The 17,968-nt window shown below is 45.1% G+C and overlaps 1 protein-coding gene across 32 annotated transcripts in view; it reads right to left on the minus strand.

The window, feature by feature from the left end:
- The window catches only part of CREM (cAMP responsive element modulator), a 197,176-nt gene that overhangs the window by 84,673 nt on the left and 94,535 nt on the right, over positions 1–17,968 (minus strand). For 19 of the 32 annotated variants that reach the window (XM_064285087.1, XM_064285088.1, XM_023539758.2 and 16 more), the window contains 2 exons: positions 16,769–16,804; positions 12,668–12,824 (listed from right to left, as the gene is read on the minus strand). In XM_064285087.1, the coding sequence (XP_064141157.1) occupies positions 12,668–12,824; positions 16,769–16,804 (193 nt within the window). The remainder of the gene's footprint in view (positions 1–12,667; positions 12,825–16,768; positions 16,805–17,968) is intronic. The other 13 variants (XM_064285091.1, XM_064285085.1, XM_023539766.2 and 10 more) reach the window with 1 other exon arrangement.

Raw genomic sequence — 17,968 nt, forward strand, 5'->3', positions numbered from 1 at the left:
CATAGAGAGATAGTATTGAACACCACAGGCAGGTGCCCCACCAATACACACACTCATTCAGGCAACTGCCACCCAGGACTGTGAGAACACCACAGGCAGGTGCCCCACAATACACACAGTCATTCAGGCAACTGCACCCCAGGACTGTGAGAACACCACAGGCACGTGCCCACAATACACACAGTCATTCAGGCAACTGCCGCCCAGGGACTGTGAGAACACCACAGGCAGGGTGCCCACAATACACACAGTCATTCAGGCAACTGCCACCCAGGACTGTGAGAACACCACAGGCAGGTGCCCACAATACACACAGTCATTCAGGCAACTGCCACCCAGGAGCTGTGAGAACACCACAGGCAGGTGCCCACAATACACACAGTCATTCAGGCAACTGCCACCCAGGACTGTGAGAACACCACAGGCAGGTGCCCACAATACACACAGTCATTCAGGCAACTGCCACCCAGGACTGTGAGAACACCACAGGCAGGTGCGCCCACAATACACACAGTCATTCAGGCAACTGCCACCCCAGGACTGTGAGAACACCACAGGCAGGTGCCCACAATACACACAGTCATTCAGGCAACTGCCGCCCAGGACTGTGAGAACACCACAGGCAGGTGCCCACAATACACACAGTCATTCAGGCAACTGCCACCCAGGACTGTGAGAACACCACAGGCAGGTGCCCACCAATACACACAGTCATTCAGGCAACTGCCACCCAGGACTGTGAGAACACCACAGGCAGGTGCCCACAATACACACAGTCATTCAGGCAACTGCCGCCCAGGACTGTGAGAACACCACAGGCAGGTGCCCACAATACACACAGTCATTCAGGCAACTGCCACCCAGGAGCTGTGAGAACACCACAGGCAGGTGCCCACAATACACACAGTCATTCAGGCAACTGCACCCAGGACTGTGAGAACACCACAGGCAGGTGCCCACAATACACACAGTCATTCAGGCAACTGCCACCCAGGACTGTGAGAACACCACAGGCAGGTGCCCACAATACACACAGTCATTCAGGCAACTGCCACCCAGGACTGTGAGAACACCACAGGCAGGTGCCCACAATACACACAGTCATTCAGGCAACTTCCACCCAGGACTGTGAGAACACCACAGGCAGGTGCCCACCAATACACACAGTCATTCAGGCAACTGCCACCCAGGACTGTGAGAACACCACAGGCAGGTGCCCACAATACACACAGTCATTCAGGCAACTGCCACCCAGGACTGTGAGAACACCACAGGCAGGTGCCCACAATACACACAGTCATTCAGGCAACTGCCACCCAGGACTGTGAGAACACCACAGGCAGGTGCCCACAATACAACACAGTCATTCAGGCAACTGCCACCCAGGACTGTGAGAACACCACAGGCAGGTGCCCCACAATACACACAGTCATTCAGGCAACTGCCACCCAGGACTGTGAGAACACCACAGGCAGGTGCCCACAATACACACAGTCATTCAGGCAACTGCCACCCAGGACTGTGAGAACACCACAGGCAGGTGCCCACAATACACACAGTCATTCAGGCAACTGCCACCCAGGGACTGTGAGAACACCACAGGCAGGTGCCCACAATACACACAGTCATTCAGGCAACTGCCACCCAGGACTGTGAGAACACCACAGGCAGGTGCCCACAATACACACAGTCATTCAGGCAACTGCCACCCAGGACTGTGAGAACACCACAGGCAGGTGCCCACAATACACACAGTCATTCAGGCAACTGCCACCCAGGACGTGTGAGAACACCACAGGCAGGTGCCCACAATACACACAGTCATTCAGGCAACTGCCACCCAGGACTGTGAGAAAACCACAGGCAGGTGCCCACAATACACACAGTCATTCAGGCAACTGCCACCCAGGACTGTGAGAACACCACCAGGCAGGTGCCCACAATACACACAGTCATTCAGGCAACTGCCACCCAGGACTGTGAGAACACCACAGGCAGGTGCCCACAATACACACAGTCATTCAGGGCAACTGCCACCCAGGACTGTGAGAACACCACAGGCAGGTGCCCACAATACACACAGTCATTCAGGCAACTGCCACCCAGGACTGTGAGAACACCACAGGCAGGTGCCCACAATACACACAGTCATTCAGGCAACTGCCACCCAGGAGTGTGAGAACATCACAGGCAGGTGCCCACAATACAACACAGTCATTCAGGCAACTGCCACCCCAGGACTGTGAGAACACCACAGGCAGGTGCCCACAATACAACACAGTCATTCAGGCAACTGCCACCCAGGAGTGTGAGAACACCACAGGCAGGTGCCACAATACAACACAGTCATTCAGGCAACTGCCACCCAGGACTGTGAGAACACCACAGGCAGGTGCCCACAATACAACACAGTCATTCAGGCAACTGCCACCCAGGACTGTGAGAACACACAGGCAGGTGCCCACAATACAACACAGTCATTCAGGCAACTGCCACCCAGGACTGTGAGAACACCACAGGCAGGTGCCCACAATACACACAGTCATTCAGGCAACTGCCACCCAGGAGTGTGAGAACACCACAGGCAGGTGCCCACAATACAACACAGTCATTCAGGCAACTGCCACCCAGGACTGTGAGAACACCACAGGCAGGTGCCCACAATACACACAGTCATTCAGGCAACTGCCACCCAGGAGTGTGAGAACACCACAGGCAGGTGCCCACAATACAACACAGTCATTCAGGCAACTGCCACCCAGGAGTGTGAGAACACCACAGGCAGGTGCCCACAATACACACAGTCATTCAGGCAACTGCCACCCAGGAGTGTGAGAACACCACAGGCAGGTGCCCACAATACAACACAGTCATTCAGGCAACTGCCACCCAGGACTGTGAGAACACCACAGGCAGGTGCCCACAATACAACACAGTCATTCAGGCAACTGCCACCCAGGACTGTGAGAACACCACAGGCAGGTGCCCACAATACAACACAGTCATTCAGGCAACTGCCACCCAGGACTGTGAGAACACCACAGGCAGGTGCCCACAATACAACACAGTCATTCAGGGCAACTGCCACCCAGGACTGTGAGAACACCACAGGCAGGTGCCCACAATACAACACAGTCATTCAGGCAACTGCCACCCAGGACTGTGAGAACACCACAGGCAGGTGCCCACAATACAACACAGTCATTCAGGCAACTGCCACCCAGGAGTGTGAGAACACCACAGGCAGGTGCCCACAATACAACACAGTCATTCAGGCAACTGCCACCCAGGACTGTGAGAACACCACAGGCAGGTGCCCACAATACACACAGTCATTCAGGCAACTGCCACCCAGGACTGTGAGAACACCACAGGCAGGTGCCCACAATACAACACAGTCATTCAGGCAACTGCCACCCAGGACTGTGAGAACACCACAGGCAGGTGCCCACAATACAACACAGTCATTCAGGCAACTGCCACCAGGACTGTGAGAACACCACAGGCAGGTGCCCACAATACAACACAGTCATTCAGGCAACTGCCACCCAGGACTGTGAGAACACCACAGGCAGGTGCCCACAATACAACACAGTCATTCAGGCAACTGCCACCCAGGAGTGTGAGAACACCACAGGCAGGTGCCCACAATACAACACAGTCATTCAGGCAACTGCCACCCAGGAGTGTGAGAACACCACAGGCAGGTGCCCACAATACAACACAGTCATTCAGGCAACTGCCACCCAGGACTGTGAGAACACCACAGGCAGGTGCCCACAATACAACACAGTCATTCAGGCACTGCCACCCAGGAGTGTGAGAACACCACAGGCAGGTGCCCACAATACAACACAGTCATTCAGGCAACTGCCACCCAGGAGTGTGAGAACACCACAGGCAGGTGCCCACAATACAACACAGTCATTCAGGCAACTGCCACCCAGGAGTGTGAGAACACCACAGGCAGGTGCCCACAATACAACACATTCATTCAGGCAACTGCCACCCAGGACTGTGAGAAACACCACAGGCCAGGTGCCCACAATACAACACAGTCATTCAGGCAACTGCACCCAGGACTGTGAGAACACCACAGGCAGGTGCCCACAATACAACACAGTCATTCAGGCAACTGCCACCCAGGACTGTGAGAACACCACAGGCAGGTGCCCACAATACAACACAGTCATTCAGGCAACTGCCACCCAGGACTGTGAGAACACCACAGGCAGGTGCCCACAATACACACAGGCATTCAGGCAACTGCCACCCAGGACTGTGAGAACACCACAGGCAGGTGCCCACAATACAACACAGTCATTCAGGCAACTGCCACCCAGGACTGTGAGAACACCACAGGCAGGTGCCCACAATACAACACAGTCATTCAGGCAACTGCCACCCAGGAGTGTGAGAACACCACAGGCAGGTGCCCACAATACAACACAGTCATTCAGGCAACTGCCACCCAGGACTGTGAGAACACCACAGGCAGGTGCCCACAATACAACACAGTCATTCAGGCAACTGCCACCCAGGACTGTGAGAACACCACAGGCAGGTGCCCACAATACACACAGTCATTCAGGCAACTGCCACCCAGGACTGTGAGAACACCACAGGCAGGTGCCCACAATACAACACAGTCATTCAGGCAACTGCCACCCATGACTGTGAGAACACCACAGGCAGGTGCCCACAATACAACACAGTCATTCAGGCAACTGCCACCCAGGACTGTGAGAACACCACAGGCAGGTGCCCACAATACAACCACAGTCATTCAGGCAACTGCCACCCAGGAGTGTGAGAACACCACAGGCAGGTGCCCACAATACAACACAGTCATTCAGGCAACTGCCACCCAGGAGTGTGAGAACACCACAGGCAGGTGCCCACAATACAACACAGTCATTCAGGCAACTGCCACCCAGGAGTGTGAGAACACCACAGCAGGTGCCCACAATACACACAGTCATTCAGGCAACTGCCGCCCCAGGACTGTGAGAACACCACAGGCAGGTGCCCACAATACAACACAGTCATTCAGGCAACTGCCACCCAGGAGTGTGAGAACACCACAGGCAGGTGCCCACAATACAACACAGTCATTCAGGCAACTGCCACCCAGGAGTGTGAGAACACCACAGGCAGGTGCCCACAATACACACAGTCATTCAGGCAACTGCCGCCCAGGACTGTGAGAACACCACAGGCAGGTGCCCACAATACAACACAGTCATTCAGGCAACTGCCACCCAGGAGTGTGAGAACACCACAGGCAGGTGCCCACAATACAACACAGTCCATTCAGGCAACTGCCACCCAGGACTGTGAGAACACCACAGGCAGGTGCCCACAATACAACACAGTCATTCAGGCAACTGCCACCCAGGAGTGTGAGAACACCACAGGCAGGTGCCCACAATACAACACAGTCATTCAGGCAACTGCCACCCAGGAGTGTGAGAACACCACAGGCAGGTGCCCACAATACAACACAGTCATTCAGGCAACTGCCACCCAGGAGTGTGAGAACACCACAGGCAGGTGCCCACAATACAACACAGTCATTCAGGCAAACTGCCACCCAGGAGTGTGAGAACACCACAGGCAGGTGCCCACAATACAACACAGTCATTCAGGCAACTGCCACCCAGGAGTGTGAGAACACCACAGGCAGGTGCCCACAATACAACACAGTCATTCAGGCAACTGCCACCCAGGGACTGTGAGAACACCACAGGCAGGTGCCCACAATACAACACAGTCATTCAGGCAACTGCCACCCAGGACTGTGAGAACACCACAGGCAGGTGCCCACAATACAACACAGTCATTCAGGCAACTGCCACCCAGGACTGTGAGAACACCACAGGCAGGTGCCCACAATACAACACAGTCATTCAGGCAACTGCCACCCAGGAGTGTGAGAACACCACAGGCAGGTGCCCACAATACACACAGTCATTCAGGCAACTGCCACCCAGGACTGTGAGAACACCACAGGCAGGTGCCCACAATACAACACAGTCATTCAGGCAACTGCCACCCCAGGACTGTGAGAACACCACAGGCAGGTGCCCACAATACACACAGTCATTCAGGCAACTGCCGCCCAGGACTGTGAGAACACCACAGGCAGGTGCCCACAATACAACACAGTCATTCAGGCAACTGCCACCCAGGACTGTGAGAACACCACAGGTAACAAGGTGCCCACAATACAACACAGTCATTCTGGCAACTGCCCGCCCAGGACTGTGAGAAACACCACAGGCAGGTGCCCACAATACAACACAGTCATTCAGGCAACTGCCACCCAGGACTGTGAGAACACCACAGGTAAACAAGGTGCCCACAATACAACACAGTCATTCAGGCAACTGCCACCCGGGAGTGTGAGAACACCACAGGCAGGTGCCCACAATACAACACAGTCATTCAGGCAACTGCCACCCAGGAGTGTGAGAACACCACAGGCAGGTGCCCACAATACACACAGTCATTCAGGCAACTGCCACCCAGGAGTGTGAGAACACCACAGGCAGGTGCCCACAATACAACACAGTCATTCAGGCAACTGCCACCCAGGAGTGTGAGAACACCACAGGCAGGTGCCCACAATACAACACAGTCATTCAGGCAACTGCCACCCAGGAGTGTGAGAACACCACAGGCAGGTGCCCACAATACAACACAGTCATTCAGGCAACTGCCACCCAGGAGTGTGAGAACACCACAGGCAGGTGCCCACAATACAACACAGTCATTCAGGCAACTGCCACCCAGGACTGTGAGAACACCACAGGCAGGTGCCCACAATACAACACAGTCATTCAGGCAACTGCCACCCAGGACTGTGAGAACACCACAGGCAGGTGCCCACAATACAACACAGTCATTCAGGCAACTGCCACCCAGGACTGTGAGAACACCACAGGCAGGTGCCCACAATACAACACAGTCATTCAGACAACTGCCACCCAGGACTGTGAGAACACCACAGGCAGGTGCCCACAATACAACACAGTCATTCAGGCAACTGCCACCCAGGAGTGTGAGAACACCACAGGCAGGTGCCCACAATACACACAGTCATTCAGGCAACTGCCACCCAGGACTGTGAGAACACCACAGGCAGGTGCCCACAATACAACACAGTCATTCAGGCAACTGCCACCCAGGACTGTGAGAACACCACAGGCAGGTGCCCACAATACACACAGTCATTCAGGCAACTGCCACCCAGGACTGTGAGAACACCACAGGCAGGTGCCCACAATACAACACAGTCATTCAGGCAACTGCCACCCAGGACTGTGAGAACACCACAGGTAAACAAGGTGCCCACAATACAACACAGTCATTCTGGCAACTGCCGCCCAGGACTGTGAGAACACCACAGGCAGGTGCCCACAATACAACACAGTCATTCAGGCAACTGCCACCCAGGACTGTGAGAACACCACAGGTAAACAAGGTGCCCACAATACAACACAGTCATTCAGGCAACTGCCACCCAGGACTGTGAGAACACCACAGGCAGGTGCCCACAATACACACAGTCATTCAGGCAACTGCCACCCAGGACTGTGAGAACACCACAGGCAGGTGCCCACAATACAACACAGTCATTCAGGCAACTGCCACCCAGGAGTGTGAGAACACCACAGGCAGGTGCCCACAATACAACACAGTCATTCAGGCAACTGCCACCCAGGAGTGTGAGAACACCACAGGCAGGTGCCCACAATACAACACAGTCATTCAGGCAACTGCCACCCAGGACTGTGAGAACACCACAGGCAGGTGCCCACAATACAACACAGTCATTCAGGCAACTGCCACCCAGGACTGTGAGAACACCACAGGCAGGTGCCCACAATACAACACAGTCATTCAGGCAACTGCCACCCAGGACTGTGAGAACACCACAGGCAGGTGCCCACAATACAACACAGTCATTCAGGCAACTGCCACCCAGGACTGTGAGAACACCACAGGCAGGTGCCCACAATACAACACAGTCATTCAGGCAACTGCCACCCAGGACTGTGAGAACACCACAGGCAGGTGCCCACAATACAACACAGTCATTCAGGCAACTGCCACCCAGGACTGTGAGAACACCACAGGCAGGTGCCCACAATACAACACAGTCATTCAGGCAACTGCCACCCAGGACTGTGAGAACACCACAGGTAAAACAATGAAAAGGAAGTTATTGAGTAACTCCAAAGTGTATTTCAAGACTGTTTTCATGCATTACTATCCAAGCACTGTAAGCATGCCCAAAACAAGGAACAGACCAGCAGCCAAAGCAACAAACACAAATAAACGGGTAAGCTGAGTTAGTAATTTTCATGCATAAACCCACCAAAAAAACACTGAATATAGCCAACATTTTCTCTTACTCCTTGTTTTGAGGGGGAACCCAAAGCCAAACCAAACCCAGTGCCGTCAAGTTTATTCCGACTCATAGCGACCCTACAGGAGGAGGGTAGCAACTACTTCATTTAACTTCTCTATTAAAATAAACCCTCTGATAACAACTCTATTACAGAGTATTCAATTTGAGGGTAACTTTCTCTGAGAGTGCATCAGTACCATTCACTAACTAAATCCATCCAAAAAGCCCACATTGAGAGAAATACTATAATTCAAATACACTTTAACAAAAATGGTACCGAGTGTCTACAGTAACCAGCTGGTATGATGCCAACTGGCTGCTATACTCCCGAACCCAGGGTGATGCACACAACAGATTTGGCCAATTCTTTTATTTTATCCGCTAACAACTGGATATCCGTGTTTTCTCTCTGGGAAGCAAAGAGTTAGCAGAAAAGAGACCTTGAAATCCCAATGAACTGCAGGAAAAGACCAACCCCTGCACTTCCTAGCCAAGGACAATGCATTTACCCTGTGAACTCACCAAATTTTCAAACTTCTCAACTGGTTAATAAAAAATGTAAAAGTGAATAAAAGAATCTAATAAAAATACTGATTCATCTACATAATGCACAGGAAAAGTTAAGGATAAATCCAAGCGTGTTTATACTTTGCCAGTTTGGGAAGATAATAAATTTTCTCCTACAAAGGAACTAACATTCATTAATGAATATCAGGGTTTTCATGACTAATCATTATAATAAATTCTAGACATAGAAGGAAGACAGTCATTTTATAAAACAAGTTACCATTAAATGAAGTTTTAAATACCTAATAATGGTGTTGTGGGGTGTTTAATTTTTTAAATTTTATTTACCCAGATGCTTATTGTAAATATCCATAATTCTTATTTTACACATTTGAGTGTGTGTGCATGTGTTAGTAGGGTCAAAATGTTGTGAGCACAAAGATTTAAATGATCACACCACTAGGTGGTACCTTTCCAAATACTGCTCGGCTATGGAAAACACCTGTTTCTTCTATTAATAAAAAAATAAGTGAGCTTAAATTTCAGGCTTGGGGTTTGTCTGAATATATCCTCAGCACGGAGAGAAAATACGTGACAAAGAGGAAAAGTTGAGAAGGCTGTAAAGAGATAAAAACTGCCACTGGGTTGGTAAGAATATAATTAAATATCTATTGTAAATACCAGCCAATGCATGAAAAGAGAGGAGAGTGTATAAGAGGCTTTCTGCAAAACCTAGACACTTGCCACAAAGTTCGCTCTGAAACTCACATGGAGGCCTGTTTGGAGCTGACCTTAGTGTCAGGGCAGTGGCCAGGTTCTGAATAAAGACTGCTTGATTTCGTATCCTAGCTCTGTCCAGTTTGGGCTCTGTGATCTTAAGCAACTTATTCCTTAAACTTTCTGAACCTCAGTTCCTCCTTTGTAAACTGAGGCTAATTACAGGATCTATTCTCACGAGGGTTAAAGGAACAGTAGAAATAAAGTGCTAAAAACTTACATATGGTTATTGCTCAACAGATACTGAGCAACCTAACAGCCATTTACAATCTACTTTTCTCTTGTTTTGCAATCAATGTTGGAAAGGTAAAATATACCTTCTCAGAGTCCCAAGGGACTAGAGACCTAGTTCTAGCCAAATGAAATATAGGTGAAAGCTGCAGGGTGGATCCTCTAGGAAAGGTTTGCAGAAGAGCCAGACTCAGCCAGTGGCAACCTCTGACTCTAGTCTTTCACCCCTCTTCCTGCTTGGTGCAATGTCTGGAGATGTGGCAGCTATGTTGTGATCACAGGAATGAATGGCACATGCTGAAGATGACAGAGCAGAAATGAGGAACCCGGATCCTTGATGACACTATTCAGCCTTTGTTCTAGCTGTACCTATGCTGGACCTGCTATGACCAAAAAACCACCTGCAAGTGTAAGACTGCACTTTCCAGGTTTTTGGTTATTTGTAGCTCAAACAATATTGCTATTCATAAAGTTATTAGTAGTTATTTTTTTTAATAACCTAAAATTTTATCTTTTTTTTTTCTCAAGAAGGCCTCATATATATGTGTAGGTAGTTGTGTGGCAAGTTTACAGGAACCCATTGCTTAATATTTTATCTATAGTCATGTGCTGCGTAACGTCCGTTCAGGCAACATCTGACCACATATGTGTCTGTGGTCCCAGAAGGTTATGACAGAGTTCAGAAATCCCGATGGGAGAATGGAGTGTATATAAGGAAACAGGACAAAACACAACGCAAAAGGAAACTTTTCTGGTCCTTTTGTAAAGCCAGAGGGTTTGGTTGTGGACAACCTGTGCTGACCACGCCAGGCTCCCCTGGGTCCTGTGTTTCAGGGGCTCCACTCTCTATGCCACCCTGGGCAGTGGGACAGCAGCCCCCAGGTACCTGATTTGACACAGTGCTCACACAACACCCCGATCACGTAACGTCCTGTTTCACAGAACGGAGCATGGACGTTAAGTGACACGTTCTGGTAGTTCCACTGACAAAATTTTGAAATCTAAAAGTAAAAGTAGAGAATAATAACAAGAGGGAAATAAGAAGGCTATTTCCAAGTTCTTATTTTCTTTAGGAAAATAAGATATCAGTGAATAATTTTACAGTTTGCATTACTATCGTACTTATATTTCCAAACTGAACTTCAAAATGTACATTCTATGACCAGAGAGGGAGTCATATTCATAGCCACTGAGATCTCTGAAAGTACAATTTTAAAGTACCCATATTCCCCCATTCAATCAAACTTTGGGATCAAGATTTGTATAAAACAACTAGGACACTGTGTGAGCCCCACCCATTTGGCCCTTCAGGACTTCTGAGCACAATACTGAGGATGAAAAGTGTAAGTCTAACACAACTTGATAAAGATGTGTGTATCTTACTGACCCTGTTTCTGGCCATTTGTTGAGTTCTCCAGTGTACAAAACTCCATCAAGTCATTTGAGATACCTGGATAAGCCTGAGTACTATAATCAACTTAAAAATTCCTGTAATATATCCAATTGTGCCATTTAAAAAAGCTATTATTAGTAAACGGAAACCCTGGTGGTGCAGTGGTTAAGAGTTCAGCTGCTAACCAAAAGGTCGGCAGTTCGAATCCACCAGGCACTCCTTGGGAACCCTATGGGGTAGTTCTACTCTGTCCTAGAGGGTCGCTATGAGTCGGAATTGACTTGATGGCAACAGGTTTGTTTTTTTATTTTTTTAGGAAACTGGATATAGCTACTTCTCTTCACATTCAGTTACAAAGGACAGTGATGAAATCAGCACTCATTTCTGAGATTTAGAGGCTCAGAGGCCACAATGTCTAGATTAACTAGGTTGCTAACACCCAGCAAATTAACTGCCACCAGGTGGTCCCGACCACAGGCAAGCACACAATCCCACCTGGAACTTTTTATTTTCTTGCAATGAAATTATTTAACATTTGGAAATAAGGTGTAAGACTTCTGGTATAACTCAGACCAATTCTGTTCATTTTGAAAATAAGATACCTTTGCCCTGTTCTCTATAATAAAAACTACACCAAGAAATAATATGCAAATTAAATTAAAAAAAGAATTTTGAAATACAGCATATTTTTTTAAATATATTGCTGTTTAAAACATAGAATTACATAGATATGGAGCAAGAAAGAACGAGAGAAAATGAGAGAGAACAGACTGGAAATACACATACTATAGTTATTAGTAGTTATCTCTAGGTGGGGAGCTCTGAATAATTTTAATTCTTTTTTTCTATTTGCATTTTTACTAAAAATTGTCAGAATATGCATTTCAGTATAATGGAGAAAAAACAATGTTGCAAAATAGATAAAAGGAATCACATGTAAAAACTTAGAAGTGCTTAACTCACTTAAATTTATTTTGCTCATAAAGAAGCTAGAAAATTATACTTATCAGCTACATCACAAAATAAATGCCAAATACAAAATAAATCTTTATTTGTAGTAAAATCTTTCCAACATCATTAAAAAAAATTACTGTAGCTATGGGATATTACCCTTACAGCAAACAGGGACGTATTTCCTGCTGATGAAAGAAAGAATTTACGGCTAAGAAGTCTGATTAGAAGCCAATCTGGTTATCGCCACATGCAGAGTGCGAACCCATGTAAAACGTTACAGAACACTTACCTTGGAGGAAACAGCTCAGGAAAAGCCGAACGTTTTGAGAGCCCCACAGTAATAAAATGTGTCCCATAAACAGATGCCAGGTTCTGGCAGAACAGCTTACCGGTTTTTCATCAGCCTCAGCTCTCGTTTGCGCGTCGCCTCTTCTGCCAGCTGCTGGGGATTGTGCAAACTTCCTGGTGAGGCCGCCATCACTACTCCTTGTGGCAAAGCGGTGGTAGGAGCGCGGATCTGGTAAGTTGGCATGTCACCAGTGGCGGCTGTAAGGAATCAAAATATTACAAGTTTATATAAATAATTCACAATTTGATATTTTAAATAAAACTCAAATAGCATACTTTTCTTTACGTGTCATAAGAGGTGATCTTGCTCACGTTTAAGATGACTGTGCTGAGGCGTTAGAGGAATCTTAGGTATCAAAGATCTTCTTCAGCACCTTCTATACATTTAAGGTAGAAAAATGTCCTAATATATTTTGGCTTTTATCAAAGGCTAAAGTAGAGAGGATTTTCAACTGAAAGTTCATTTAGTCTAAAATCAGTGGTGTGCTGATAAATGTTTAACAGCCAGCTCTCCGGGAGGAAAAAGCCCTGATCTGCAGGGTTTGCCAACCCCAATGGTGTAAATACCTTCACCATGGCCAGTGTCAAGCCACCAATGTGGCATCACTGAATGCAGAGCTGGGACGAAGTGTGGGTAAGGACACACCACACAGGTAAAGCAGATGTAAATAACCTCAAAAGCAGAGATGAAATAATTGGAAATGTGTATAATTAGTTTTCTGTATTTATTAATGTGGTTTTCAATGTCATTTATTTGTTAAGTAGATATATTTAATTTTTAATAATGGCTGTTTTAACAAAGATCCTGAAAATTTAACAATCGGCTCACTAGGAGTATACAGCAAAGTATATATAAGTTTTTGTATGAGAGACTGACTTGGTTTGTGAACTTTCACTTAAAGCACAATAACAATTAAAAAAAAAATTTTTAAGAATCAGTTCTTGCAAGGCAGTAGGAGCTCGCTACAACACACCACGGAAAAACTTGTAAGTAAGCAGACCATCTCCATTCTGGGAATATCCCAGTTAAGAGATTTGCCTATAGCCTAAATCATGCCTGAAACAGTTACTGACTCTCTTCAAGTGCAGACCCATTACCAGAAAATGACTGAGGCTCTGGAAGGAATCTAGCTCACTAAATTTTCAGTAAAAAAAAATAAATCAATAAACACCAAAGTCCTACTTAAAGCTGGTCTCTCTGAAGAAAGATACTTTTTTTTCCTTATATTTCTTGGGATAATGATACGTTCCTAAGTGTCCATTTAAAATATATTTTTTCTAGTTACAGTGCAATCATATAGCTAAAAGACTCTTAATATTTATTTAGTATTCAGATTGAATACTAAATGTAAGTCCTCAAAGTTTCCTAGTTTATCTTCAAATATTGTCTCTCTACTGCAAGAAACACAGCTTCCTGGGAGAGACAGATGGGTCTGAGGAATGAAGCATGTTTCCACCACCAACACTCCAACTCTGAGGATGTATGGTCCAGAGTTAATGTGGCACTCTGATGAGAGACTACAAAGACATGCTTTCTCAAAGCTAAATGTAAGAAAAAGGTAAAGAATATATATATGTAGGTTATTTAATCCTATAAAAATAGAAAGTAGGGCATTGCTATATTTTAGTAAAATATGCTCAATGAGTAAGAACTGAAATTTTACCGAAGTGGGGGACAAAGCTGTTTTCACCTAAATCACTGCAAACAGCCAAGTGGTCTTAAAAAGTTAAAACAAAAATGAACTATTTGCTCTAAGGTATATGCCAGTCTTTTTTTTTCCCCCTAGAGCTGAAAAATTCAGTGAAACAAAAAAACAAAAAAAACAGGGCTTTGCAAGAATATCATTTAAAGGAGAGTTCTAATACGATTTTTTCTAATACGATTACTAAAAATACCATTATAAGACACTTCTTCCTCCTTCTAAATAGTATAATTTTCAAAACAATGGTGATGAATACTAACTGTGATAAATGTAAGGCTCACCAGCAAAAATCTCTGGCCCTAAATTTGTTTTTGTTACTTCTGACTATACTGTATACACAGATGTCTGCTTCTACTTGATAGTTTTGAAATAGTTAAGAGAATTTAAAAACCAGTTATAAACTGTTAACTTACTAATGGCCTGTTTGTTTTTACATATCTTAATCATATTGTCCTTGGTGATCTGGTGGACCACCGAATACTGCTTTTCTCTTTACCCACACCCAGGGATGAAGGTTAGAGGGTAGTAAAGGTTGAAAGAATGGGACAGCTGGAGGCTACTGGGCTTTCTAAAATGGGAACAACAGGCAGTGACGAATGAGAATTACACATGTCACTGTGTTGACATTTGCAGGCAGCATGGATGCAGACCTTGGTCTAGGGTTGTACTTTCCATTCAAAACATAGCTTACAAAGAAGTACAATAAAATTAACAGAAAGGCACAGAGGGGCTCACTATTCTCTGTGGTTTTGTATATGTTTGCTATTTTCTGTAATATAAAGTTAGCACAGTGCTTACATGATGCACAAGATAGTTTAAGAGTATCCATTGGGGGGAAATATGAAAAAGTGGGGGTGGGTGAGAATACTTCACAGATGAGGAATAAAGTTTATTCACTGGCCTTATTTACTAAAAATGGTTCTAAACAACTTTTGCCTGCTTTCAAAAACCAAAACTACCCTCAAGGACCAAAGTTGGTGCCATGGAAGATAATAAAAAGAATGTGTCATGACCGTTACAAAATCAGCATTCTTTAAAACATTCCGAGCAATGGCTCAGAAAAAAAAAATACCACTTTAAAATGGTAATTTGGAAGGCAATGATACATTTGGATGTATTAGTTCTGGGATCTTAGCTAAAAAACTGGGCTTTAGTACTATTTCTCAGACATAGCATAGAAAAAAAAATTCATTTTATTTCCTTCAACAAAAATCAGAGATTGCACTTCATTAACTCAAGCCAGAATATGAATTAGTATAAATTAGTGTAAATTAATATGAAGTAGTATGAATTTTTTTTTTTAGTATGAATTAGTAGAAATTTCTGTAATATCCCAAAGAATCTATATGATGGTACACTTCTAATGGTCACTAAATGAATATCAATCGATAAATTCCATATATTCAAATATGATCTTATTAGTAAAGTTTAAAAAAAAAGCTATGGGCAAAGAGAATCTCTTTTTTTCAGGAAATACAAATGTCAAGAAGTTTTATTTTATAAACAAGTTATAAGAAGGTGTTTATTTGAGTTACCTTCAGTTTCCAATATTATGAATTAAGCAGTAATTTCAAAGAGATCAGATCTCTATGGATCCCAGTTTAAAGGACCATGCTCCATTCCTTAATGACATATTCTCACCCTGCACTCTCACAAAGGCCAATTCTTATTCCATCTAACTACTAAAAGTGTCCATATTTATTTTTATTCTAGAATTTCATAGTGTAAACTATCTCTAAAAATAAATGGTCATCACTGGGGGCTTAAAAATCCTGACCAAAGAAAGACACTAAGAAAAAGACGTTCATTCGCGAATTATTCCTCAGGTGAGGAACAACTGTAAGTCAGGGACAGCATCTTTTTACCTAAAAAAAAAAAAAAAGAAAAATTTTTTTTTTTTTCCGCTAGTGCTGACCCAGCACAGCACGTGGCTGCTTGATGCCTCTCTGTGTACACTGCCAAGTAAAATTGGAACTTGCTAGAGTGTTGCCCATGGTCATCTGGAAAGTTCGTATGAGCAAAATAAGCCACCTTCCTTATGTTGTTGTTGTTGTCAGGTGCCGTCGGGTCAGTTCCGACTCATAGCGGCCTTACAGACTTGTGTTACTATCACTAAGTCTTCAAGTCTTTAACATTAAGTCATGGGAAGCCCCAAGTGGGAAGCCTTTCTGCATAAACCTCCCTTTGGATACTAGTCATCTGGTAACCTGGCACTGCAGAAGCAGAGATCGAATTACAATGTTTCAAATGCTAAGTCCTGAGATTAAAAAAAAATTTTTTTTTCAGGTTTAGTATCAAATGTTTCATGGGAAAAGAAAATTCCTAGAACTCTTGATTCTGGCCATTACTTCATACCTCTCTTTGGAAGCTTTAAACACGGTACAGCAGAAAAAGCAATGGGATTTGGAGTCTGGGTTCTAGTCCAGCTCTGCCACTTACCAGCCATGTGACTTGGGGCAAGTTCAGTTTCCTCATCTGTAAAATGGGGATACAGTATCTCATTTAATACTCACAATAAACCCTGTAATGTATGTCAAAGTGTCTAGCACAGTGCCTGGCACATGGTAGGCATTCAGCAAATGTTAGTTCCCTTCCTTGTTCCTTAAGTTCTGAAAGACAATGTTCCAAATTATGCTTATACTGTATATTAGTTAAAAGGCACATAACACCCATAAATATATTTTTCCCTGGAGTTTCCCTTCTAACAAACATGGGAAATAGAATGATTGAAATGTATGGCTCATATGCTTATTTTGTTTAAAAATACACCTATTAAGAAACTTTTAAAGTTTATAATATATTTTGGTATATCCCCTTAGAGTATAAATTATTAAAAGATAAAGTGTCCTTTTCTATGTATATAATCATTTAAAACAGAACCTCAAAGGTGGAGAATCACAAATGACCAAATGGTACATTCTCATCAGACTGGTAATAAGAAAACTAAAAACCCCACAACTCAAAAAGTAGGAAACAAGTAAAGAAATGATAAACCCAGCCAAATGCCTATCTTGATAACTTCCAGAGTGAAACAACTGATTAACACGCCAAATGATGGTGGTTTTCTTTGCTTGTTTGATTATTTATTTATGGAGAGCTCTGTGGTACTGAGCACATTAAGTGAATAAAAACATTTTTATATATGGAGTGCCTACCTTCATATGACATTTCACAGCGTGTCGCTAATCCTAAATGCACCTAAGTAAACAACAGTAGTAACCCAGAAGTCATATTTATAAGGAAGGACTTCTCTCCCTAGCTCCAAGAATAAGCTACTGACTTCATTTTTTTTTTCTTTTAATCCAATTTTAGATGAAGGTTTACAGAACAAACTAGTTTCTCATTAAACACTTAGTACACACGTTGTTTTATGACATTGGTTAACAACCCCACAACATGTCAACACTCTCCCTTCTTCACTTTGGGTTCTCTATTACCAGCTTTCCTGTCCCCTCCTGCCTTCTCGTCCTTGCCCCTGGGCTAGTGCGTCCCCTTTGTGTCGTTTTGTTTTATGGGCCTATCTAATCTTTGGCTGAAAGGTGAACCTCAGGAGTGACATCATTACTGAGCTAAAAGGGTGTCCAGGGTTTCTCCAAGTCTCCGTCAGGCCAGTAAGTCTGGTCTTTTTTTGTGAGTTAG

The sequence above is a fragment of the Loxodonta africana genome, chromosome 4 (genome assembly GCF_030014295.1).
Source record: "Loxodonta africana isolate mLoxAfr1 chromosome 4, mLoxAfr1.hap2, whole genome shotgun sequence".
NCBI classification, from domain to species: domain Eukaryota; kingdom Metazoa; phylum Chordata; class Mammalia; order Proboscidea; family Elephantidae; genus Loxodonta; species Loxodonta africana.